Genomic DNA, 27384 nt, shown 5'->3' on the forward strand with positions numbered 1-27384 from the left:
CCCCCAGAAGTCTGGAAGGCTGGCGGCAAAACTCTGCATGCCAAACTGCATGAGTTTTTCAAGCTTTGTTGGGACCAAGGTAAACTGCCTCAGGATCTTCGTGATGCCACCATCATCACCCTGTACAAAAACAAAGGCGAGAAATCAGACTGCTCAAACTACAGGGGAATCACGTTGCTCTCCATTGCAGGCAAAATCTTCGCTAGGATTCTACTAAATAGAATAATACCTAGTGTTGCCGAGAATATTCTCCCAGAATCACAGTGCGGCTTTCGCGCAAACAGAGGAACCACTGACATGGTCTTTGCCCTCAGACAGCTCCAAGAAAAGTGCAGAGAACAAAACAAAGGACTCTACATCACCTTTGTTGACCTCACCAAAGCCTTCGACACCGTGAGCAGGAAAGGGCTTTGGCAAATACTAGAGCGCATCGGATGTCCCCCAAAGTTCCTCAACATGATTATCCAACTGCACGAAAACCAACAAGGTCGGGTCAGATACAGCAATGAGCTCTCTGAACCCTTCTCCATTAACAATGGCGTGAAGCAAGGCTGTGTTCTCGCACCAACCCTCTTTTCAATCTTCTTCAGCATGATGCTGAACCAAGCCATGAAAGACCCCAACAATGAAGACGCTGTTTACATCCGGTACCGCACGGATGGCAGTCTCTTCAATCTGAGGCGCCTGCAAGCTCACACCAAGACACAAGAGAAACTTGTCCGTGAACTACTCTTTGCAGATGATGCCGCTTTAGTTGCCCATTCAGAGCCAGCTCTTCAGCGCTTGACGTCCTGCTTTGCGGAAACTGCCAAAATGTTTGGCCTGGAAGTCAGCCTGAAGAAAACTGAGGTCCTCCATCAGCCAGCTCCCCACCATGACTACCAGCCCCCCCACATCTCCATCGGGCACACAAAACTCAAAACGGTCAACCAGTTTACCTATCTCGGCTGCACCATTTCATCAGATGCAAGGATCGACAATGAGATAGACAACAGACTCGCCAAGGCAAATAGCGCCTTTGGAAGACTACACAAAAGCGTCTGGAAAAACAACCAACTGAAAAACCTCACAAAGATAAGCGTATACAGAGCCGTTGTCATACCCACACTCCTGTTCGGCTCCGAATCATGGGTCCTCTACCGGCACCACCTACGGCTCCTAGAACGCTTCCACCAGCGTTGTCTCCGCTCCATCCTCAACATCCATTGGAGCACTCACACCCCTAACGTCGAGGTACTCGAGATGGCAGAGGTCGACAGCATCGAGTCCACGCTGCTGAAGATCCAGCTGCGCTGGATGGGTCACGTCTCCAGAATGGAGGACCATCGCCTTCCCAAGATCGTATTATATGGCGAGCTCTCCAATGGCCACCGTGACAGAGGTGCACCAAAGAAAAGGTACAAGGACTGCCTAAAGAAATCTCTTGGTGCCTGCCACATTGACCACCGCCAGTGGGCTGATAACGCCTCAAACCGTGCATCTTGGCGCCTCACAGTTTGGCGGGCAGCAGCCTCCTTTGAAGAAGACCGCAGAGCCCACCTCACTGACAAAAGGCAAAGGAGGAAAAACCCAACACCCAACCCCAACCAACCAATTTTCCCTTGCAACCGCTGCAATCGTGTCTGCCTGTCCCGCATCGGACTGGTCAGCCACAAACGAGCCTGCAGCTGACGTGGACTTTTTACCCCCTCCATAAATCTTCGTCCGCGAAGCCAAGCCAAAGAAGAAAGAATTTCATCCTTCAGAGTGAAAATTTTCAAGAAGTCTTTAATGCTTATGCCTCTGTTGACTGCATCAAGCACTCAGTTCAGAAAAATGTTCTTGTCGTTCTTCATTGAGCGTAAAATTCCTTGTCACAAGGCTGTCTATATTAATGATATAACATTAGGGGGAAGGTAAATGCTGATCACATTATTTCTCACAAGAACTTCAGTGGGGGATGCGCAGAGCAATAAAATTTTGCAGTTTTTTTTTCAGGCCAGCCTCTACAATGTGCGTGTGCAGTCAGAACAAAGAGGTTATTGAACCAATCAATAAAAATTTCTCACATTATCCATGCTTTCCTATTGGCATAATAATGCACAGTTAACCTTGTTACACCTTTAAAGCAGCGAGGATGTTGGCTTCTTCCAAGCACTGCTGACCTTTGTGTACCTGCAGCATTTGCATACCCAAGAACAGTCGCCCTGTCCTTAGCGACTTTGAAACCTGATGGTGCTTTTTCATCTGCGGTGGTTAATGTATTTCTAGGAAGGTAGTAGAAAGCTCTCTCACCTGCATTTGTAAATTTTGCTCTTGAGCTCAGGTTTTGATTCTGTATAATTTTGACAAATTCATCCATGTAAAGTTCAGCTGCATCGTAATCTGCAGAAGCTTTTTCACCCTCCGATTTTAAGATATTTTATACTGTGACGTTTCTTGAATTTTTGCAGCAAACCATGTTAATATTTAAAACTCACAATCAAGGTTCCGTTCTTCATGGAATTTTCGAGCTTTTTTTTTAGGCAGACCAGTCAGTAGCATGTGTTCACTTCTTCGTTGTCGCACTCACTCAATAATTGCTTGGTCAATACCTTTGTTTTAGGCTCTATGCAAAATTTTCTTTTTATTCATCAGTTTGTTGTCATCACTCTCAATGTAAAACTTCAACAACTGTTCTTTGTTTCCTCAAATCATATATGATGGACAATCCCACACCTTAATCTTCTGTTAGACGACGCACAGATATGCCACTATCAAGCCTCCACAATAACTCCCATCTTCTGTGCAATCAATAATGAAAGATGCTTCCTTTTCTGCATCTCACTGCTACCATAGGGATTCTGCAGCTCTCTTTGCCATGTTCATAAGCTTCACAGAGGCTTCTGACTGGTAATGTTGACTGGGAGGGCGGGTGGCAATGATCCTTGAAAGGGAGAGGGTCTTATAAAGTAAAGATCATGTTAATCAGTGATGGCACCCAACAGGGAATTGCTCTTATAAAGTGATAATTGCACTAATTAGCGACAGTGTGCACCATGAAGGGTCACTTATTAGGTGACGATACCACAAATTATCAATGCGGAATGTAACGGGATACATGGGAGTTGAGCGTGTGTCGTGTTAGGTTTTGTTCGGTGCCAAACTCCATCTTTGAAGGGCAGATATCATTTGCTGAAAAAAATGCCGGTTTTTTTTGGGTGGGAGTGGCCATGCGAAAAACTTAGACGTGTTCTGGGTGAGCTCTACGTGGAGTATCAAAAAGACAGTTAAAATATCAAAATCAAGAATTTTTTCATCAAAAATGGATAAAGTACCAAGGCAGCAAAAAAAAGTTTCTACTCAGCCAGGAACATTGAGCGAAAGCTCGAAAGGGAGTGGCCTCAGGACCAGTGGACCCCGGCAGAGCTGGGGAGTTGTGGCAAGAACTAAACATTATCCTGAGAAAATTGGATAATTTGAGTAATCAATTTGCAGGCATCAAAACTGTAATGAGAAATGTCTGAGAGGATGATTGAAATTAAAGAAATTGTTGAAGATTTAATGCAAAGAATGACACAAGTAGAAATAGAACTGGTTAGTAAGCAAGATCAGCTAAAATCAATGGAAAAAGATGCAAAGAAATGGAGTCAGACAGACAAGGTGTGCTGTACAAGATCAACCACATGGAGTATTTTAGCAGATGAAATAATGTTTGAATTATTGGATTGAAAGAAGGGATCTTGGGGAGAGATCCGGTGAACTTCTTTGAAACATGAATCCCTCAATGCTGGGAGAAGACAAATTAAGAGAAAAAGTACATATTGAAAGGAGCGATAGCTAACATGACTGGTCCTGGTAAGACCTTTCAGTTCCTGGGAATGGGTGATAATTCTGGAAGCAAAATAATGGCCCACCTGAGATTGGCCATGAAAAAGTGCTTTTTTCAAGATTTTAGACTTTGATTAAGCAAAAGAAGGTGTTTGACAATTTAAAAGACAATTGTGTTCTAATAATTTGAAATGCTGGATGATATACCCCGCGACTCTGAGGATCGAAATAGCAGAAGGTAATCAGTGATTTTTCAAGACAAAGAATGAGGTGGAAGACTTCTTGTGAGGATTATGAAAAGACTAAGGTTACCAAAGAAGAAGACAGTGAAGAATGTTTACAATGGGACTAAGTAAAAGTTGAATTTTTAAACTGTCTTGTATTTATTGTTGAAAAGGAAATTTTAATGAAATGTTCACAGAGAGCTCAGAAAAGAGTGAAAACTCAGGATTTGCAGAAATGGAAAGACTTGCCAATTATTTTAGTGGGAAGATTAAATTGTATTAAAATGAAGGTGATCCCAAGATTACAGTATCTTCAGATATATATGCTTGTATTCCCCTGGAGAAAATTACTGATAACCTTAGGAAAAAATACAATGTTTTTCTAAAAATTTGGAGTTCATATCTTCAACATGTAGTTATAGATTCTTAACGATGCCCCCTCGCCCCCACTAACTTCAGCTCCTGCATCTAGTAACCACCTGGGATTCCGGATAAGTCAAGATATTTGTCCCTTGGCAGAAGATTGAATCCAATGAAACCTTTTTTCTTTTATTTCTTTTTTTGTCTCTTTTTCTTTTCTCTTTAATTCTATTGAGTATTTCTCTCTTTTTCACCCTGGGTGGATGGGAGGGGAAAGGTTAGGGCGTTTTTTTTTTCCCTTTCTTACTCAAATCAACATCAAATGATAAGATTGCTTATTCTATGTTATTGATGAATTTCATGTTGATTTGAAAATATAAATATTTTAAAAATTACTGTATCCTTTTCAATTGCTGTCTATTGCACAATTTCTTTAAATTGTTAAATAATTATGCAGCAATTCCTATGGAATAACAAAGTGCTGAGAAATTCATTGGAAAAATCTAACATGGAATTATAAACTGGGAGGGCTAGATTTTTAGCATGCTTCTTTGAAGAAGACAGCCCTCCTTCTTTGATCCGAATGGGACTGAATTCAATAAGAGCAAAAGATTTTATTTATAAGTGGAATGTAAAGTTAATAACAAAAGGATGGATAACCCTATATTAATAGATATGATTAGAATATGGCAAGAAATAAATGAGTGAATTGGAATTGCTGCCTTGGTACTTTCTTTATCCATTTTTGATGAAAAAATTCTTGATTTTGATATTTTAACTCTTTTTGATACTCTTCATGTAGAGCTCACCCAGAACACATCTAAGTCTTTCACATGGCCACGCCCACCCAAAAAAACGGCATTTTTTTCAGCAGATGAAATCTGCCCTTCAAAGATGGAGTTTGGCGCCAAACAAAACCTAATGCGACACATGCTCAACTCTTGTGTATCCATTAAGTGAATTGCGGAAAAACAATTCCTGTAACTTGTTCCAAAAAATTTCGTAAATCTACCCAAAAGGGCCTTGCATAAATGCAAGAAAGTTACTACATCTTCACCACATCTAAAGCATTGATCTGATAAATCTGATTTCAATCTATTCAATTTCTGTTGTGTAAGATATAACTGATGTAAGAAATTGTATTGAACTAATCTATATGTTACATTAATAATATTGGTCATACAATCCCTACACAAATCTGCCCTATTTGTTAATCAATTACAGTATTCAGATCTGTTTCCCACCTCTGTCTGGACCTACGAATTTTTCTTTTCGGAGTTCCTGCTTGTAATAAAGAATGTATCATAGAAGTACACATTTTAACAATTTTTCTCCTCATAAGTTCTACTTCAGTACAAATAGCAACAACATGGTTGGTCCTAACTTATCCCTCAAATATGCTCTTAATTGAAAATAGCAGAAATGGGTATTATGAATTGTACTATATTTATTTCTCAATTATTCAAATAACATTAATTGACTCCTTTCATAACAATTTAAAACATTTATAACCCACTTTTGAAACAAATATTCAAAAATTGATTATCCTTTGAAAATGATATGAGGAATTTGAATCAAAGGCATTTTAAGTGATTACACCAATCTCTTATTTTATACAAGTATGAATTAGATGCTTCAATAATGGTGTCTTTTTATCACCAACCATCAATTTCAATTTCCACTTGTATATAAATTATTCTGCTTTTCTTTCTTATTCAATTCTATATTAACCCATGCCGATTTTTCATTTTTGAAAAAGGAAGCAAGAAATCTAATTTGTGTCATTCAATAATTTTTTAATTACGAAGCTGTAAGCCTCCCAAATCGTATTTCCACGTTAACTTCTCTATGAAAACTCTTGATATTTTACCTTTCCAAAGGAATATCCTTACATATTTATTCAATTCTTGAAAAAAATTTTGAGGTACCAAAATGTCATGCTTGGAAAAGATTGTATTCTTAGGAATATGTTCACCTTAATACAGTTGACCCTTCCCACTAAAGTTATAGGTAAACTATTCCAATTTTTTAATCTTCCTCAATCTTTTTAAGTGACGGTAAATACCAGTAATTCAATTTATATAGGTGATTTTTTTTTCATATTATTATCTGTATGTATACCTAAGTATTTAATACTTCTTTTGGTCATTTAAATTGAGTATCTCTTTGACATTAAATATAATCACCTTCCATTAATGGCATAATTTCACTTTTAACTCAATTTATTTTATAACCCAAAACTTTACTGTATTCTTCCAATTGGACATATAATTTATGTAAAGATATATTAGGCTCAGTCAAGTATATTAAAAAATCATCTGCAAATAAACTAATTTTATGTTCTTTTTGGCCTTATCCCTTAATTTCAAAAACATTCCTGATTGCTTGAGCAAGTGGCTCTATAGCTAAAATGAACAAAGCAAGAGATAAAGGGCATTCTTGTCTACTTGATCTTGATAGTAGAAATTGTGCAGATATTTGTCCATTAGTTATTACTTTAGCTTTAGGATTATTATACAGTGCCCTAATCCAATTTACAAAATTCAATCCAAATCCAAATTTCTTCAACACTTTAAACAGAAGATGTGAAAATATTTATAATAGAATGAAGTAAAAGTAATATAAGTTGTGTTTTTTTTTTAAATTTTGGTTAAACTGTCTTGTATTTATTGTTTAAAAGTAAAATGCATAGATCTGCTCATGGAGAGCTCAGTAAAAGAAAACAATCTGGGACATGTGGTAGCAGGGGGAGAATGGCACCTGGAAAGGAGTATCAAAAAAAAGATGGTGCTAAAGGGAGGGGGTTCTTCTTCCTTGAGAGATTCTGTGGGCTTTTTCACAGGTTTTCGGGGCTCTACATGTATGTCACCATCTGGGCAGTCACACTGTTTTTCTTAAAGGGAAAGGACTCTTATTTATCAAGTCAGAGATTTTACTATTTTTTTTAAAAATGGTTTTAAAGAAGAAGAAGATGGATAGAAAATTTATTAGTTTTAATGTTAATGGAATTAATAGAATAGTGGAGAGAAAATGGGTCCTGGCATACCTAAAAAAAAAATTAAAGGCAGATATAGGCTTTTTACACGGAACACATCTTACTAAACTGGAACATGAAAAATTAAAAAGAGGGTGGGTGGGGCATATAATATCGTCTTCATTTGGATCAAAAGCAAGAGGTATAATGATTTTAATTAATAAAAATATAATAGAACAGACATTAACTGATCAAGCTGGAAGATTTGTAATGGCACACTGCAAATTTATGCAGAATCATGCACATTTATGAATATTTACGCCCCAAATTATGACAATGAAGTTTTTATGAAGGATATCTTTTTCAAATCCACAGGGAAGACAAAATTCCATTTTTGTTTAGAACAGTTTTGGACAAATCAGTGAGAGCTGCAAAAATTACATGTCATTTATGAAGGATTGAAATTTTATTGATATATGGAGGCAGCTCAACCCCTTAGAAATAAATCCTGCTCACATACGACACACATTATTTCACTTAAACAACTATATAGAATTGACATCGGACATTAGTTGGACTCCGACAATAGTAAATGTATATTCGACCCCACTCACTAAAAGTAAGGACTCTTACACATGTTCCTGGTTTACTGATCAACGGGGGTGCAGCTCTACTGCAAATATTATTCTATTGCAGTACTATGACTCAGTTTCAGTGTAGTGCACCTTCCAGCAACATCCACAGTAGTGATCTGACATGGAGCAGTGTCTGAAGCATGGAACACAAGGCAGAGAGAGAGAGTGTGTGCTGTCTGCTTGTACTATATACAGTGCTAATCTTTGCCAATAATGACCCTAGTTGATATAAAGTAGCCAACTGCAAGGTGTACACTAATGGATGGCTGAAGTCCAACTTTGATTGTCAAATAATGTGACTTCCGAATAAGTTCCAAACGGGGATATGCACATTTCAGTCGGGCAGGGAGGCCATGCTTCCTCCACACAACATAAGAATCATCCACAGGCAGGAAATTTTGTTTAAATTGGGCATCGTATGCAGAGCAGGCAAGTGGGCTGAAGGACCTGTCCCTGTGCTGTCCAGTTCTGAGCCATCAGATCTGTTCTGAGTCGATCTCATGTTGCACAATTGTAGTGTTGAGGGTATCCTTGTTATGAAGATGGGACTTTGTCTCTGCTGGGACCCTGCAATGATCATTTTTACCTCTGCCATCCTGACTGATCTCAGTTGGTGAGAATGAGGTCAAGTTCTCGTTGTGTTCATCAGGTAATTATGGAAGTGTGGCTCTAGATCTCCACTCAAGATTTGGCCATCCAGTCAGCAATATGTTTGTTTTGATTAATTAAGTGATAATTGTTTCTGGATTTCGTTGGGTTGTTTGTGTACAATCAAATGAGCTTGAAGTAGGTTCATCCTTGTTCACACTGCCTGCTGCAGACCTCATCTGTGAACCATGTTCTTTTGGACTCTTCCAGTTTGGCCATTGGTTATACTACCAAACTATTCGGTGATGGACATGAATATCCCACCCATGTGCATGCTTCCCTATCTACTAGGTCCTATGGGCCATTGGAGCAGCAAAAGTATATTTCTTATTCTTTTGATTGTTCTCCAAGATAGGTTCATCAGCTGGGGAGGGCAGCAGGTGGTAATCAGGAGTAGGTTTCTTTCCCTATGTTTGATGAGATTCCATAAGATCATATGGAGTCTGAGAAGTCCACATTGTGGGCAATCAGAGACACCCCCCCCCCCCCCTCTTGCTTTTGTACAACTGTTGCTCCCTCTGTTAAGTCTCACTTATGGCACAGAACTTATCTGGCAGAGTCTGGTCCATTTTCTAAGGGATGATTCTGGAACTACTTTGGCTTGATAGACTGTTGTACTTTTCTCCCAATATGGACAGCATTAAAGAAAGATATATGAGGAGAACTTTGCAAGATTGTGTGAGTTAGAGGTGACTTTGACAGATATCCCATCCGATTTTATTCCTTCCCATTTTCACTGTGGCTGTTCTGGTATGACTTCAGAGAGTATTTGTGAAATGTCTACAAAGGAGGGATAAGATTTGAATGTATGCCAGACTGGGAAATGGTGCAAAATATTCCTCTAAAGGTCCTTGAGGAGCTCAATGGGTTGTTGCAACAATCTGGTTGTCCTTTTGAATATCATTGCTAATGACTTGTTCAAGCTCTAGATTATTAACCAAATTTAAATTCCAAAGGTGAAATAGTGGGATTTGGTCTCTTGATTGACAGATAAAATGTGGAGATTATTAGTTTGTAATTTAACTGCTGCAAAACAAATGTACTAAAATGGTGACATTAATGTTGCTGCATTTATTATTTTACTCAATAACATGCTGAAAATATGTTTTCTCCTCAGGTTAAATTAAACCTACATCAACGAGAACTCCAATTGGAAACTCTGCAACAGGAACAGCTAGAACTTCTGAAACAGCTTACTGATTCCCAAGAGGCCTTGCACACCAAGGACCAATCCTTGAACGAATTGCAGTCGCGTTACAATGAGTTGGAATCACGTCTAGTAGAGGTTCAAACAGAAGTAAATGCCAAAGATGATGCGATCCAGTTCCTGCAAAATGAGAAAATTGTTCTGGAAGTGGCCCTTCAAACTGGAAAAATGGATAAGGGTGCGTTGGAGGAAGGAACCAAAAGACTTGAAGAGGGAACTGAAGTGGTGTCTCAAATTCTAGAACAGCTTCGTCAGGAAGTTGCTGTCAAAACGGGGCAGGTAATAGAAATTTCACAGCTCTGCAAAGTACAGTGTTTGGAAAATTTGTTTAGTCTCACTTTAGAAAAATAAATATAGTTTGTAGCATCTTTCTCTATTTGATTTGCCTACAGTAATATTTTATTGGCCCTACATTAATTAAAGTTTGTAATAAACTGTTGTTTATGCCACCAAGACTTTTCTTAAACAGAACTGCATGTTTATTTTCAAATGCAAGTCAGACATTAGAATGAAGGTTGTAGTGGGTTAGGGATAAGGCCAGGAAGGAATTTGCTCTAAAGTCTGAGAATATTACATCTTGTATACCTTGTCAATGTGTCTTAAGCGTTGGATGAGCTGGTTTACAGAAATTGGAAGATAGAAGGTCTGGAACAATCAACTCTGGAAGAGACTAACCATCCACGATGGTCTGAACAGCTCAGGTTGGAGGTGTGAACAAAGAGAAATGGGCATTTCTTGTCGAGATTATGAAGCACAGAAATGGGTCCTTCAGTCCATCACCTTTTTGCCCATCTATATTAAATCCATTTATCCATATTAATATGATATCCATCATTGACTTTGCTATTCAAATGTCTGTTTAATTGACTCTTAAACTGTCTGATTCCACCAACTCTCGTGACTGCAGGTTCCATATCAACAGTCTTTTTTTTTTAAAAGCACTTTCTTTGAAATCCCTTTTTTAAAAATCCTTTTTTTAAAAAAAATTCCTTCCCCTTGCCTTAAGCCTATGCCCTCTTGCTTTTAATACCACTTCCATAGAAAAAAAATTATATCTACCCTATCAGATCATAATTTTATCACATCACCCTTCATCCTCTTTGGCTCCAGGGAAAATGAACCCAGTCTGATCAAACACTCCCATAGCTAAAGTCCTGTGATCTAGGCAACGTTCCAGTCAATTACGTCTGCACATGTTCAAGCACCTCCACATCCTTCCTATAGCATGGTGATGAGAACTGCACACAATACTCCCAAGTGAGGCAATAGATAAAGAAGATGGAAAAACTTAACAAACTATTGGGGATTCTGGAAATCTGAAATAAAAGCAAATGTTGTGGGGGGTGGGAAACTCACTTGTTCTGTGGAACAAGAAAGAGTTTGTCTTGGATAGGTAACTTTTCATTAACCATTTCTCTTCTCAGATCTTGCCAGACCTGAGTATTATCAGCATCTTTTCTTTGTATTAAGCATCTGGTTCATCCTAATTCATGGCTCAGCACTGGAGTGTTGGAAATGGTATAGAAGTTGATGATGATGCTTTGAAGAATGGAACTTATAAATGAGGTAGCAAGGGGAAATAAAAAGAAAAACATTTGATATGAATGAGGTTAATGCCCAGTATGGAATGATCCCAAGGAGAATATTGGGAGCAAGCCAGAAAGACTGGAAGTTCTGGATGGAATTCAAGGAGCATTGAAGGTTCAGGCTCAAATGAAAATGATTTTTTAAAAATTTTTTAGCTTACTTAAAGTTCATTTGGGAAATGGTAAAGACCATTTGTTGAACTGCCTCAATCTTGAAGATCAAGGGTTTAGCATGGAATTATTTTGCACTGTTAGGAGATTCCAGTGTAGTTCATGCTGTGAAAGGGAAGAAAGGTGGAATGGCTTCCATTTCCCAAAATTAGCATCTTTCAGATTGAGCACAATAAATAACAACTATTTATTTATCAAACAAGCTAATTGTGGTCTTAGTTGAGACCAGAAGACCCTCAAAGCAGTTTAATGGTGGCTTTTTGTATGAATAAAGATTCTAGATAAATCAGTTTTGAAAATGAAGACTTTGTGTTTGATGTAAACCAGTTTGCTGCAAAAGATATATTGCATTTCTTAAAAGCTGAATTATTGTCCCTTATTAGGATTTTTTTGCAGGTAGTGACAGTTAATCATGCAATTCATTTAGGTGGAATATCTGCAACAAGAGAATGCTAACTTTAAGAAACAGACTCAGAAACTGAAGGACCAGCTTGTTCAACAGAAGGTAAATAATTCAATGGTTTGGTGGTTGTAGTCTTTTAAAAATATTTTTATTGAGTTTAACTTACAAATCCAACATGCAACATCTTCTAATACAACAAACAACAGGTCATATCATATACATATCATAAATTAAATATACATGTAAATTGAAAACCTGTTCATATTTGTTTATTTAACATTTTTTCTTTAAAACATTAAATTCTATCAATATGGTAATTAACCATCTAACTCTTTCCCATAAGATATTCAAAAATAGTTCTGGTGGAAAATAAATAAGACTAAATTAAACAATCCCTTTATCTAAAACAAAGGGTAAATTCTATCTTATTTAATGATATGATCTACGGCAACCATATTTAAACTCATATTTGACAGGTTAATCTAAAAAAACCAAAAACTAAATCTAATCTAACCCCTCCCTCTAATCAAGGTTAACTTGTAAAAATTGTGAAGGATGGATCGAATAGTGACCTTCAGACACTAGACAGAATCTCTGGAACATCCAGACTTCTTAAATCTTCTAGTTCTAATAGTATTCTATGAATGGGCCCCACATTTTCCCAAATTGAAACTTTATAATGTTGTATCTAATTTTCTTCAATCTTAAATAGGACACTACATCATGTAACCACTGCGTATGAGTAGGTGAAGAGTCATCTTACCATTTCATTAAAATTGCTCATCTGTCTATCAACATGATAAAAGCTAAATCTTTCTTTTGGGTTGCATCAGAGGTATATCCCATCTGTGAGAAAAAAACAAACCAAACAACTGAAGAGCATTGTTCCATTTTGATCTTAAAAATTGTTGATAATATCGTTGATAAAGTTTAGAAAATATTTTCCCAAAATTTTCCTAAATAAGGGCATTCCCAAAACGTATGAATCAGTGAAGCTTCAAAAATTTTACACTTATTACATAGTGGGTCAACATCTGCATAAAAATGAGATAATTTGAGTTTGGACCCATGTATTCTAAGCACCACCTTAAAGTTTAATAAGTAATACCATACACAGATTTCAGATTTCTTGTCAGAATACATACATTACATCACATGTAATGTTGCGGGCGCAACAGAATTACCACTAATTGGTAGTGCATAAATTAACTGCACACAGTATGAACATATAAACAATCAAAAGAAATGTAAACAAATAACGAATGCAAGCAAACTGTGCAATACAGGGCGAGCAAAGAAAATCAATAAAGTGCACAGTAAGACTCCTTAAATTGGTCCTTGATTGAGTTTGTTGTTGAGGAGTCTGAATGTATAGTGGTAGCAGCTATTCCTGAACCTGGTGGTGTGAGTCTTGTGGCACCTATACTTCTTTCCTGATGGCAGCAGCAAGAACAGAGCGTGTGCTGGGTGGTGAGGGTCTTACCATTTTTTTCTGTAGATGTATTCAATAGTGGGGAGGGTTTTGCATGTAATGTCCTGGGCTGTGTCCAAAATGAGAAATCATTAATCAAGCTAAGAGTGGAGCACCACTCCTCATCTGAAAATGTTATATTCAAACCACATTCCCAATCTTTCTTAATCCCAGCTATTGGGACTGATCTTAAATCCAATAGGCCATTATAAATACTTGATATTAATCCACTGTGAACAAACGCAAGTCAAAAAGTAAATCAAGAATATTTGTATCTGAGATTCAAGGAAAATCAGGAAGCTTGGACTGAACAAAATGTCTAACTTGTAAAGATATTTTTAAAAGTCTATGAGGAAGATTAAATTTAGCTGTCAATTGTTCAAAGGAGGAGATAGTAGTCTGTTCATTTGAAAGTGCTATTTTGATTGCGAAGTACACCTGTCCACTAACTTGAAGGTGAACCATACAGGGGTCTAAGCAATTATCTATTTGCAGTTGATTGGGCTCACTTCATGCCACATTTTACTGCAGGTAATGGTGGAGGCATATCGGCGTGATGCAAATTCAAAGGATCAACTAATAAATGAGTTAAAATCAGCGAAGAAGAAACTGGAGTCGATGGTGAAAGAGTTGAAGCAAGAAATTGTGGTGCTGCAGACTGACAAAAAATCTATACAAAACGAACATGTGTGGTTGCAGAAGGAAACTTCTCGTGTCCATCAGCAAATGACTGATCTGGAAAGCCAGCTACAGTTGGCACAGGAAGAACGTGATGAATTGAGCATGGAACTTCAGGTAAAGAATAATACGTCAACTCTTGAATCTTTTAACACAAGTATCAGTAATCTGACCTTGTTTAATATCAACAAACTATTAAAATTGTCATGTTGTGCTTTCTGATAGTCATTGCAGTTTGACAAGAACCAGCTAGTGTCACTCTCTCATGAGAATGAAGAACTTAAGAGGCAAGTGGAGCAGATGCAGGAAGAAACTAAAAAGTGAGGAAAGCTTTTGTTTAAACTTGATCAGTTCTTGTTAATGTACTTTGTTGCACAGAAATCTACATTTGTCTGGCCTTTAGAAATATTAATCATTAACACCTTTTTGCTTTTCCTAGTTACTTCTATACAATAGTTTATTTTAGAATGTAGAACATAATAGCATAGCCCACAGTGTTGTGCCAACCTATATAAACCAACTCTACAACAATCTAATTTTTAATATCTCACATCCATAAGCCTCTATGTTTCTTGCATCCGGGCACTATCCAAGAGTCTTTTGAATGTCTCTGTTGTTCCAGCCTCCACCACCACTCCCGGCAATGCATTCCAGGCTCCCACTACACTCTTCCCTTTTTCAATCATTTTTATTGGTTTTTATAGGAAATGAAGAAAAGGGAACAAAACTGAAAATACAGTATCACATATGTATAAATATTAATATAAAGCTTCAGTATAATCTCAATCCCCCTCCACTGCAATGGGTGAAAATTTTTAAAAAATCAAAAGTATTGTGTGTAAAAAAAAACACCTAACCTGCTCAAATTTAACAAATATGAGGGTTACATATATTTTGTAGTTTTTGCTTCCTACCATAAATCAAAAAAAGTAAAGCTATATCTAATCTGAAAGAGTAAATACATCTAATCACAGAAACATTTACATCATATGAAAATAAAAGGTTGCCATGTATCTTCAAATTTCACCAATGAATCAAATACATGATATCTAATGTTTTTCTAAACTTAAACAAGACATAATATGAGTAAACCATTGAAACGCTGCTGGAGGTCTAGAGTCTTTCCATTTGAATAAGATGGCTCTTCTAGCTAAAATGTAGAGAAGGCCACAACCCGTTGAACAGGTACAGAAAAACTCCAAAAAGAGCTGTTATCGGATTGGGTCCTTGCTCCACCTGGAGTATAGTTGAAAAGATATTAAAAATTTATTTCCAATAGTTTGAACAAGACCAAAACATATGTGTCAATGTAGCAATTTCAGATTTGCATCTGTCACAGATAGGGTTAATATTAGAAAAAATAGTAGCCAATTTATCTTTGTACATTTGAACATGATGCACAAAGTTGAATTGGATTACTGAATGTTTGGTATTTACTAATCTAAAAATCTTGTCCCATAGATCCTCAGATAAGGGTCTTGCAAGTTCCAGTTCCCAAGCCTTTTTAATCTTATCATGAAGTACTGGATATAATTTTAATAATCTATCATATATAATTCCAATTAACCCTTTCTGGGAGGGATTCAATTGAAAAATATTATCATCTAAATGTGGTGGATATACAAATGGAAAATCCAGTAATATGGTCTTTAAGAAATTTCTAATCGGGAGGAGTCACGTGATGGAGTAGTGGCCGGACGGTGAACTCCAGCCCTCTCCAGAAAAGTCGGGAAAAACAAGAGAAAATACAAAGGCACAGAAATACAAGTTAAAGAAAAGTGAGTATAAAGGAGGAAAGAAGATGGAGACAAAAGGAGAAAAATCAAAATCAACGGAAAGAAGAGAGGAAGAGAAGACAACGGAGGAAAAAGGTGAAGGCCTTACCTGTCCGAAGAGGCCCGCTGTGGAGAGAAGACCCCACTACCTCAGGTCGGTAGAAAAAGAACTACAACAATGGCTCACAGAGCCGAGTAAAAGTGCGCAACCGCACATGCGCGACTCCTCGCGCATGCGCGATGCGCATGAAAAAAAACACACCGACGGGAGGGGGGACCAGCTGGGGAGTCGATCTCCACAGCCGGCAACGACAGCTGCAGAACACCTGCAGCAAGAAGAGACCACAGAAGACAATGGAAACAAGAAAGAAGAGGAGGAAAGGGCAGCAAAGAAACAACAGATGGCCAACCTAGAGGAAGAAGAAGAGGAAGAATACAGTGAAATAGATAAAGGGAAAGGCAAGGTAAAGGATATACTTGCTCTTGTTAGAGGATACATGGAGTCATTTAAAGAATGGCAAACACAGGAATTCAATGATTTAAGAAGAAGAATAAACAACACAGAAGAGAAAATAAATAAAATGGATATGACCTTAACAGAAATGGGGAAAAAAATGGACAAGATGGAAGAACGGGCAATAGCAGCAGAAATGGAGGTAGAAGACTTAAAAAAGAAATTGGAGGAATCTAATAAAAAAACTAAAGAGACACAAGAATTACTAGCCCAAAAAATAGATATAATGGAAAATTATAACAGAAGAAATAACATAAAGATAGTGGGCCTTAAGGAAGACGAAGAAGGCAAGAATATGAGGGAGTTTATAAAAGAATGGATCCCTAAGGCCCTAGGATGTCCAGAACTACAGCAAGAAATGGAAATAGAAAGGGCACATAGAGCATTGGCCCCTAAACCACAACCACAACAAAAACCAAGATCTATTGTAGTAAAATTCCTAAGATATACTACAAGAGAAAAGGTACTGGAGAAGACAATGGAAAAAGTAAGAGAGGGCAACAAACCACTGGAGTATAAAGGGCAAAAAATCTTCATTTATCCAGATATAAGCTTTGAACTCCTAAAGAAGAGAAAAGAGTTCAATACAGCAAAAGCGATTTTATGGAAGAAAGGATATAAATTTACACTGAAGCATCCTGCGGTATTGAAAATATTTATTCCAGGACAACAAAACAGACTATTCTCGGATCCAGAAGAAGCACGAAAATTTGCAGAACAATTACAAAAATAGACTGAGGGATGAAGACGGGTAATGAGAGCAAAAATGATCACGATTGATATGTATGTGGGTAAAGACAAAAATAGACTGAGGGATGAAGACGGGTAAGGAGGGTAAAAATGACCACGATTGATATGTATGCGGGTAAAGAGGTATAAGAGTGAATAGAGACAATGGGCATATGTGAAAGTATCTGTAATTAGAGGAAAACATAGAGAGTATAGACAAGAATTAATAAGGGAAGGTAATGGAATAGAGAGAATAAGGAGGGAATTAAAAGAGTGACCTTTGTGACATATAAAAAGCGAAATCTTTTCTGGGGGGGGCTGGGTGGGGGAAAAGAGCGGTCACTGCAAAATCAGTTGACGCTTGCGAGTGGATTCGCAAATCCAAATGGAGAGGGGAGATGTGGTTGTCCGACAAGGGATAAAGGGCAACTCAGGAGGGGAAGGGGAGATTGGGGATAAAGAAGATAGAAATAGGAGAATAAGGAAAATATTGGATGTTGTAGGAATGTTGTCTGGTAAAGAGTTGAAAATAAGAAAACAGAAATGGAAAAGGAGGAAAGGTAATGATGGAAAAACGGTAAAGAGAAGATAAACAAAATATGAAATGGCTACGCTGAACTATATGACTCTAAATATTAATGGAATACATAACCAAATTAAAAGGAAGAAACTACTAAATTTACTGAAAAAGGAAAAAATAGATATAGCATTTGTCCAAGAAACACACTTAACTGAATTGGAGCACAAGAAATTAAAGAGAGATTGGGTAGGACATGTAACAGCAGCATCGTATAATTCAAAAGCAAGAGGAGTGGCTATATTAATTAGCAAAAATGTGCCATTTAAAATAGAAGAGGAAATAATAGATCCAGCAGGGAGATATGTTATGATAAAATGTCAGATATATTCAGAGCTTTGGAATCTACTTAATATATATTCACCTAACGAAGAAGATCAAAAGTTTATGCAAGATATCTTTTTGAAGGTAGCTAATACGCAAGGGAACATACTAATAGGAGGGGATTTCAATCTGAATTTGGATCCAAATATGGATAAAACGGGGAAAAAAATTAACAGGAAGAACAAAGTAACCAAATTTATAATTAAATCAATGCAAGAAATGAAACTTGTGGACATATGGAGGAAACAAAACCCAAAAGAAAAGGAATACTCATACTACTCGACTAGACATAAAACATACTCAAGGATAGACCTATTCCTGTTATCAGCCCACATTCAAGGGAGAGTTAGAAAAACGGAATATAAAGCTAGACTATTATCGGACCACCCACCCCTGTTATTGGCAATAGAGCTAGAGGACATCCCTCCAAGAATGTATAGATGGAGATTAAACCCCATGCTACTTAAAAGACAGGATTTTAGAGAATTTATTGAAAAACAATTAAAAATGTACTTTGAAGTAAATACGGAATCAGTGGAAGATAAGTTTATACTATGGGACGCAATGAAAGCATTCATTAGAGGGCAAATAATAAGTTATGCAACCAAGATGAAGAAGGACTATAATCAGGAAACAGAGCAGTTGGAAAGGGAAATAATAAACATAGAAAAAAAATTAGCAATAAAGGAAGATTCAACCAAAAGAAGAGAATTGGCGGATAAAAAAATAAAATATGAAACATTACAAACATATAAGGTGGAGAAGAATATAATGAAGACAAAACAGAAATATTATGAACTAGGTGAAAAAACACACAAAATCTTAGCATGGCAGCTTAAGACAGAGCAAACTAAGAAAATGGTATTGGCAACAAGGAAAAAAGACAAACAAATTACATATAATCCAAAAGAAATTAAGGAAAACTTCAGAGAATTCTATGAACAATTATACCGAACCGAAAACGAAGGGAAAGAAGGGAAAATAGATGAATTTTTGACTAAAATTGAACTACCAAAACTACAAATAGAGGAACAAAATAAATTAACAGAACCATTTGGAACAGTAGAAATACAAGAGATAATAAAAAATTTACCAAATAATAAGACACCAGGAGAGGATGGACTCCCAATAGAATTCTACAAAACATTTAAAGACCTAATAATACCGCCCCTCCTGGATGTAATCAACCAGATTGATGAGACACAAAACTTACCAGATTCATGTAAAACAGCAATAATTACAGTGATACTAAAACAAGGGAAAGATCCACTCTCACCAGCGTCATATAGACCAATATCTCTGCTAAACACAGATTATAAGATAATAGCTAAACTATTAGCGAACAGATTAGCAGAACAGGTACCGAAAATGGTAAATTTAGACCAAACTGGATTTATCAAAAAAAGACGCACAACAGACAATATTTGTAAATTTATTAACTTAATTCATGCAGTAGAAGGAAATAAAGCACCGGCAGTAGCAGTTGCTTTAGACGCAGAGAAGGCCTTCGACAGAGTAGAATGGAATTACTTGTTCAAAGTATTGCAAAAATTCAGTTTACCGAAGAAGTTTATTAATTGGATTAAAGCATTATATGAGGGACCGTTAGCGAAAGTGACAGTAAATGGACATGTATCAAAGCAATTTAACTTAAGCAGGTCAACGCGGCAGGGATGCCCACTATCACCATTATTGTTTGCGCTAGCTATAGAACCACTAGCAGAATCGATAAGAAGAGATAATAATATAAAAGGAATAAAAATAAAAGACAGGGAATATAAAATCAGTCTGTTTGCGGATGATGTGATAGTGTACTTAACAGAACCAGAACTATCAATAAAAGAACTATATAAGAAATTGAAGGAATATGGAGAAGTGTCGGGATACAAGATAAACGTAAATAAAAGTGAAGCAATGCCTATGAATAACGCGGATTTCTCAAAATTTAAGGAGGAATCCCCATTCAGATGGCAAACGCAGGCAATAAGATACCTAGGTGTGCAAATAAACAAAAATCTAGGCCAATTATATAAACTCAATTACAATCCACTAATGAAAAAATTACAGGACGATTTAGAGCATTGGAAAGAGCTACCACTAACACTGATAGGAAGGATAAACTGTATTAAAATGAACATTTTTCCAAGGATACTATACTTATTTCAGGCATTGCCAATACAACTGACAGAAAAATTCTTCAAAGAGTTAAAGAAAATAATAAGGAGATTTTTATGGAGAGGGGGGAAACCGAGGATAGCACTAGATAAATTAACAGAATGGTATAAACAAGGAGGCTTACAATTGCCAAACTTCAAAAATTATTATAGAGCCGCACAATTAAGGTACCTATCAGATTTTTATCAAACAAGGGAAAAACCAGACTGGACGAGACTAGAATTAGATAAAATAGGGGAAAAGATACCTGAACACATATTATATAAATGGGACGAAAAATTGGTACAACATAGAACTTCACCAGTATTACACCATCTCCTCAATATATGGAAGAAGATTCATGTAGAAAGAAATAAAATAAATTACCAAATACCAAAACTAATATTGACGCAAAATAAGCTACTCCCTTTTACAATAGACAACCTTGCCTTTAGAAAATGGGAAAAAAAAGGGATTAAAAGAATAGAAAATTGTTTTTCAGGAAGTAGATTCTTATCCTTTGAACAAATGAGAGATAAGTACAATATAACTGGAGATACAGCGCTGGCATATTACCAACTGAGATCCTACTTGAAAGATAAATTAGGAAGCAACTTGAGTTTACCAGAGGGAAGTAACCTTGAATATGTGATTACAGATACAATGTTAATCAAAAGATTTATAAAAAATATGTATATTAAACTGCAAGAAAAGGAAAATGAGGAAACAAATGGTAAAACTAAACAAAAATGGGAACAAGATTTAAATATAAAGATAAAAAAGGAAACATGGGAGAAGTTATGCTCTGGAACGATGAGAAATACAATAAATACGAGGCTGCGTATGATACAATATAATTGGTTACACAGACTATACATTACACCGCAAAAGTTAAATAAATGGGACCCAACAGTATCTGATAGATGTTTTCGATGTAAAAAAGAAAGGGGAACAACAATTCATGCAATCTGGACATGTGAGAGAGTAGAAAAATTTTGGGATGATCTCAATCAGATATTAAATAAAATAACAGAAAACAATATACCAAAGAATCCAGAGATCTTTCTCCTAAGTAACATAAAAAATAAAGAATTTGGAATTGACTTGGAAGATGCACAAAAAAGATTTGTCAAGATAGCCCTAGCCGTAGCAAAAAAATGTATTATGTCAACCTGGAAATTGGAAGATAATTTGAAAATACAACAATGGTATATAGAAATGAATAAATGTATTCCATTAGAAAAAATAACATATAGTTTAAGAAATAATATTGAAATATTCGAACAAGTATGGGAGCCTTACATTAAATACAATAGCGAAAACCTACCGGGAACAAACATTACCTAAGTTGATGGAAGGAGAAGGAAAGAAAAGAATGGACTCAGTAGAATTTCTGGTGTATTTTTGTTGAATGACAACATTGTCTAACTGAATTAATGCAACCTAGATTGTATACCTAAAATGGATGAGAGGGGGGGGGGTGGGGGGGTGGCTTGGGAGGAGGGAGGGGGGAGGGAGAAAAAGTCACTGTAAATGTGTGGAAAAGAAAAAGTGTATATCATGGCTATTGTGATTTATGGTGTGAAAAATAAAAAATTTAAAAATAAAAAAAAAAAGAAATTTCTAATCTATAAATATCGAAGTCATATTTACTTGCAAGCTGTACAAATTAAATAAATTTGTGAAAGAAACAATACCTTTAATTTTCCAGACAGAGAAAGATTAATTAAAGATTGATAGTCGAAACAAGTAATTATGGGAGATAGCACTAGATAAAACAACGTTTTTTTAAATTAAAAAAAATCCTAAATAGAAACCAGATTCGCAATGCATGTTTTGAGTATTGGATTAGATATATTCCTATTGATCTTAGTAAAGCTAAATGGAAGCCTCCACTCTTCTCTTAGTAAAAAAAAAACTTGCCTCTGACATCTCCCCTAAACTTTCTTCCACTCAGCTTAAACCGATGTCCTCTGATATTTGCTGTTGTCACCCTAGGAAAAATGTGCTGCCCTCTCAATGCCTCTCATAATCTTTGCATAACTGTTTCACACAAACCAACCTGAAAAATAAGAACACCATTCTCTACTGCATGTTAAGTTTAAAATGAAATCTTGTTTAAAAAAAAAGAATAATTCAATGTGAATATGATGTTCAATTTTTTTTTTGTTGCATCTGGATATCATTTTAATATGCATAATCCTTATTTTCCATCCAGTGCTTTCACTAATGACTGCCAATTTATTCAGCAAGGAGCTACCTGTAAATTTGCTTACCTTCGCTGTGTCTTTAAATTCAGCAAAACTTTAATGTATTGAAGACATTGTTCTTCTGGAGGTTCAAGTAAAGAAATATTGGGTTTAAGGTGAAATTTATTTTCCTAATTTGCATTTAATTTGGTTGTCTTCCCCCAGAGGTATCTCTGAGCAGAAGACCAGAATGAAGAAACTTGGCACAGATCTCACCACTGCACAGAAAGAAATGAAAGCCAAACATAAAGCTTATGAAAATGCTGTTGGGATCCTGAGTCGTCGACTCCAAGAGGCCCTTGCAGCGAAGGAAACTGCTGAGGCAGAGCTCATCAAGCTGAAGGATCAGGTCATTGAGGATGGAGGCAGTAATTTTATGCAAGTAAGTTACCCTTTCTGAATGCTAATTGTACTTTGCTAATGTATATATTTTCTGTTAATTTGCAGTTTAACATTTGAGGTTTGTGGGGAAGCAAGTGTTGAATGGACAAATGGATTTTTTAAACATTTTTACAGTTGGGTCATTCAGCACATTGTCCTGCTTCTCTGAAACAGGCAAAGGACTCATCACACTCTGGACACAAGATCTTCTCCCTCCTTCCATTGGGGAGTAGTCTCAAGAGTGAAAGTGTGCACCAACAGGCTTTTAGATTCTTCCCTGCAACTGTCAGGTTTCTGAAAGAATCCCACAGCAGTGCTATCATGTTACCCTTGCTTGTTACCAGTTGATATTTCTCATTGTAACTCTATACTTCTGTAAATTGTGTGAATGTTAGAGATTACATGTCCAACTGCTCTCATTGTACTGAATTTAATGTGGCAAGCTAACAAAATTAAATCCCAATAAATCCTATCTCCCTGCTTTTTTCTGCACCTCACTATATTGTTCCTGAAATGTCATCAGTAGTTTAGTGAGAAGCTACAGAGACAAAGTGAGGCTGGATATTGAATTGCCAAGCATACATTGGGGAGACAGACTGATGAGAAGTGACTTTCCATTAATACATTCTCATATGCTGAACGCTTAATTTGAGATGAGCTCAATAGACGAGACATGAAATGGAGTCAGATTGTGTCCTGAAGAATAGTTAAAATTGTAGGCCAGGTCATTGGATTTCTGGCAGAGTTGCCCTTCATGCTTCTTACTCAAGCCTTGACCAAGGCTGGCACCTCAGTTCAGTGAAAGTGTAAAAATTTCTTCGTTCCACATACAGCATCCTGTTGTATTTTAGAGTGGGATGTGTGATGCCAAAATCCAATATTTACCATGATCACAAGGTACACAGAGAGGAAGATTATGGGCTGAATGCAGGCAAATGGGACTAGCTCAGATGGTTAACTTGGTCGGCATGGTTGAGTTGGGCTGAAGGGCTTACATCCATGCTGTTTTGCTGACTCTTATCCATGGGCTTTACTTTTTAGCAGAAATGTGAACTTGTAATGTGGGCATTGCCATAACTGAATAGACTGGCAATCTTTCTTAAATGATGATGCAAATTATCTCCCCATCTTTTTATTTTTTAATAGGAGCAGATTCAGGCTTTACAAAAGGAGCTGCAGGCAGTGAACCACAGCAAAACAATGCTTGAGAAGGAGCTGCAGGAAGTGATCTCTCTCACCACTCAAGAACTGGAGGATTATCGAGAAAAGGTTTTGGAGCTAGAAGATGAAGTAAGACGCAGATTATTCACACAGTGTATGCATGACCCTCAGTTGAACTCAGAATTATTTCATGTGGTTTAGACAATATCAAGATTCTCATTAAAATGCCATCAAAGTTAGTGGACTAATCCTGAGATCCTTGTATTCTCTTCTCCCTCATTTTAAAAAAGTCAAAAACAGGTAATCCATATGATACCAAAACAAGTTAATGTCGGTTTATAAGCAAGTTCCAGACTTTCTTCTAACTCCTGTGGCATGACGACTCTTGACATTTTAAAATCGAAAGTCTTGCATTTATAAAGCACCCTTCAAAAACGTGGGTTAACCAAAGCATCTAAAGGTATTCTTGAAATGTAGTCAGTAGTGAACCGTAAATTAAAAGTTCTCATTGCTCCCTGTGTCATTGTCTAAAGCAGCCATTCTCAGCCTTTTATGGCTAAGACCCCCTTAGGACTTTGCTCAATGTTTATGCAACTCCCTTCCCTGTGAAGCAGTCAACTTTTGGTTTCTTCTCTCCTACTGACTACATATTAAATATTTTTCTTGCTTTTTACGTGAGGTGAAAATAAACCAAGGCTTTTATTTAAATGTTATGTGAACCCCAGGGTGGCTGCAGGGCCCCCATTGAGAATGGCTGATCTAAAGTATTGGAGATACTCCTATACAGCGAAAGTAAATTTGAACTGGAATCTAACTCCACATGCTTTTATAAAACACACTGTCTTTAAATAAGATTTGTTTTTTTGCTCCATATATATATATATATGTACATTAATGGTTTTCGTTCTTTCCCTCCCACAAAGCTTCAAGAGTCTAGAGGTTTTAGAAAAAAGATAAGACGCTTGGAAGAAGCCAATAAGAAGTTGACCCTAGATTTGGAACATGAGCGAGGGAAGCTGGTTGGCCTAAGTCAATCCCATGCTGCTTTGAAAGAACATACGAACATCTTGGAGACTGCCCTGTCCAAGAGAGAAGCAGATCTAGTACAGCTTAACCTCCAGGTACAAACTTAATGCAGAAGAAGCCCCTTTTTAGTATGGAGCCATTTGTGATCCTTAATCCCTGCTCTTGCTCAGTAATACAGAAGAGCAAGCTAATAAATAACTGGAATCTTGTGCAAACAATAAGACGCTGGAGGAACTCAGCCAGTCTTGGAGTGACTATAGAAGGTAAAGATATATTACTGACGGTTTGGGCCTGAAGCTTTCCTCAAGGTATGAGCAAAAAAAAGATGCTGGAGGGAAAAGAGAAGAAAAAGAGGGGGAGAAGTACAGACCAACAGATTAAAATGTGTTAATTGGATATGATAAGAGGACAGGAGAGAGAAAGAAGAAAGAGGAAAATGGGAAGAGAGTGACAGCAGGAAGAAAGGAGACATGAGGAAAGATGGGGGTGGAGGGGTTTATAAAAGAGAAGTTGATCTTAATGGCATCCAGGTAGAGAGTGCTCAGAAGGAATACGAGGTGTTATTCCTCAAATTTGTTGGTGGTCTCAGTTTGGCAGTGCATGGACAGACATGTCAGCAAGGGAATGGGGTGGAGAATTGAAATGGATGGTCACTGGGAGATCCACGCTTTTGCAGCAGACAAAGCTGAGGTGTTCACAAAACGATCTCCCAGTCTGTGCCCAGTAGATGGACTGTTTGGGTCAGCGAATGGTGATGAGGGAGAAGATGTGGGTGCATAGATCTCTCCTGCTGTCAGAGGGGTAGGGGTCAAGGGGGTGATTGGTGGGAAGGGTGGACATGGGAGTCACTGAGGGATAGAGAGAGAAATATTTGTCTGGGATCACTTGGTAGGTGGAAATGGCAGAGGATGATATGATGGATGCGGAGCCTGGTGAGGTGGTAGGTGAGGACAAGGGGAATCCTATCCCTGTTGTGCGTTGGGGAGGAGGGCAGTTAGGGCAGATGTATGGTTAATGGAAGATATCTGGGTGAGGGCCGAGTTGATGGTGGTAGAGGGGAAGCCACATTGCTTGAAGAAAGAGGACATCACTAATGATCTGGCTTGGAGGATCTCATCTTGGGAGCAGATGCAATAGATCTGGAGTAATTGAGAGAAAGGAAGAGGGTGTGAAGTGTTGTATCCACTGTGAGTGCTTGTAGTGAATCACATTTGGTCTTGATAAAAGGTCCCAACCAGAATCATTGACTGACTATCTCTACCCGTGAATACTGCCTGGCCTGCTGAATTTCTCCATCTCATTATTTGTATTGTAATGCTGCCCTAATGGCTTTATTGCTCTAATAATTAACTCAGTGGAACAGAGTTCTTTTTTTTCTACCATTTTCAGTAACATTTTTTGGGGGATGTTGGGGCATAGGTTCAAGCCGTTCTAAAGCGGAAGGAAGAAGAGGACCAGCAGATGAAGCAGTTAATACAAGCTTTGCAGGTTGCACTAGAAAAGGAGAAAGAAAATGTAAATGATCTAAAGCAGCAGGTAAATTATGACTTCCTCTTCAAGGATAGCATTCGTATCCTTTGACTTATTTTTGTTCACCTTTCAACATTTTTTTCTACAAAAGTGGATGGGTGGTGAAAGGGAGGCTGGCTCTTTTCTTTTCAGAAATAGCCTGAAAAGATTACTTTATGCAGAAAGTTAAAAAATCCACTCTGAATCTGAACACAAACCAACTCTGACCAATAAGTGAGTTGGTGCACTGCATAATAGAACATAAGACGGTATAGCACAGGAACAGGCCCACATGTCTGTACTGAACACTGTTCAATTCAAATGAAAACTCAGCTGCATAAACTTTGATAAATATCCATCCATTCCCTTCATAATCATGGGCCAGAGTGCCAGTTTGGTCAGCGTGGGCAAGTTGGGCCATAGGCCCTGTTATGAGCTTATGGCTATGATTCTATTCCTTCTTAACACATTAGGAACATTTAGAGTGACCAGATGACCCATCAGCTTGCACTTCTTTGGGATGTGGGAGAAAATGAAGCACCAAGAGGAAACCTATGGTTGTAAGGAATACGTGCCAACTCCACACAGACAGAGATCAGGATCAAACTAATGTCTCTAGCACTGTTATGCCACCAAACTGTCTATAAAAATAAATTGCTTTATCTGTCTGATATTTCAGTCTGTGAAGAATGCTCTCCTGAAAACTGTCACAAAATGTAATGAATTAGTTGCTTTAATCTACTGCTTCTATGTACCAAAGGATAATTGTTACAAAACTCAAAATGTAAGATTGAATTTATAGACGCTTAGTGCTGAGAAAGTGCTTCTGTCTGGCTGAG

General features: G+C 37.3%; 1 protein-coding gene across 4 annotated transcripts in view; it reads left to right on the forward strand.

Moving 5' to 3' along the window:
* golga3 (golgin A3) overlaps positions 1-27384 on the forward strand; it is a 114017-nt gene that overhangs the window by 55835 nt on the left and 30798 nt on the right. For all 4 annotated transcript variants that reach the window (XM_069932551.1, XM_069932550.1, XM_069932552.1 and 1 more), the window contains exons 11-18: positions 9748-10116; positions 12022-12099; positions 14000-14263; positions 14372-14466; positions 22634-22850; positions 23996-24139; positions 24934-25131; positions 26456-26572. In XM_069932551.1, the coding sequence (XP_069788652.1) occupies positions 9748-10116; positions 12022-12099; positions 14000-14263; positions 14372-14466; positions 22634-22850; positions 23996-24139; positions 24934-25131; positions 26456-26572 (1482 nt within the window). The remainder of the gene's footprint in view (positions 1-9747; positions 10117-12021; positions 12100-13999; positions 14264-14371; positions 14467-22633; positions 22851-23995; positions 24140-24933; positions 25132-26455; positions 26573-27384) is intronic.

This window comes from Narcine bancroftii, chromosome 4 (genome assembly GCF_036971445.1).
Source record: "Narcine bancroftii isolate sNarBan1 chromosome 4, sNarBan1.hap1, whole genome shotgun sequence".
In the NCBI taxonomy this organism is placed as follows: Eukaryota; Metazoa; Chordata; class Chondrichthyes; order Torpediniformes; family Narcinidae; genus Narcine; species Narcine bancroftii.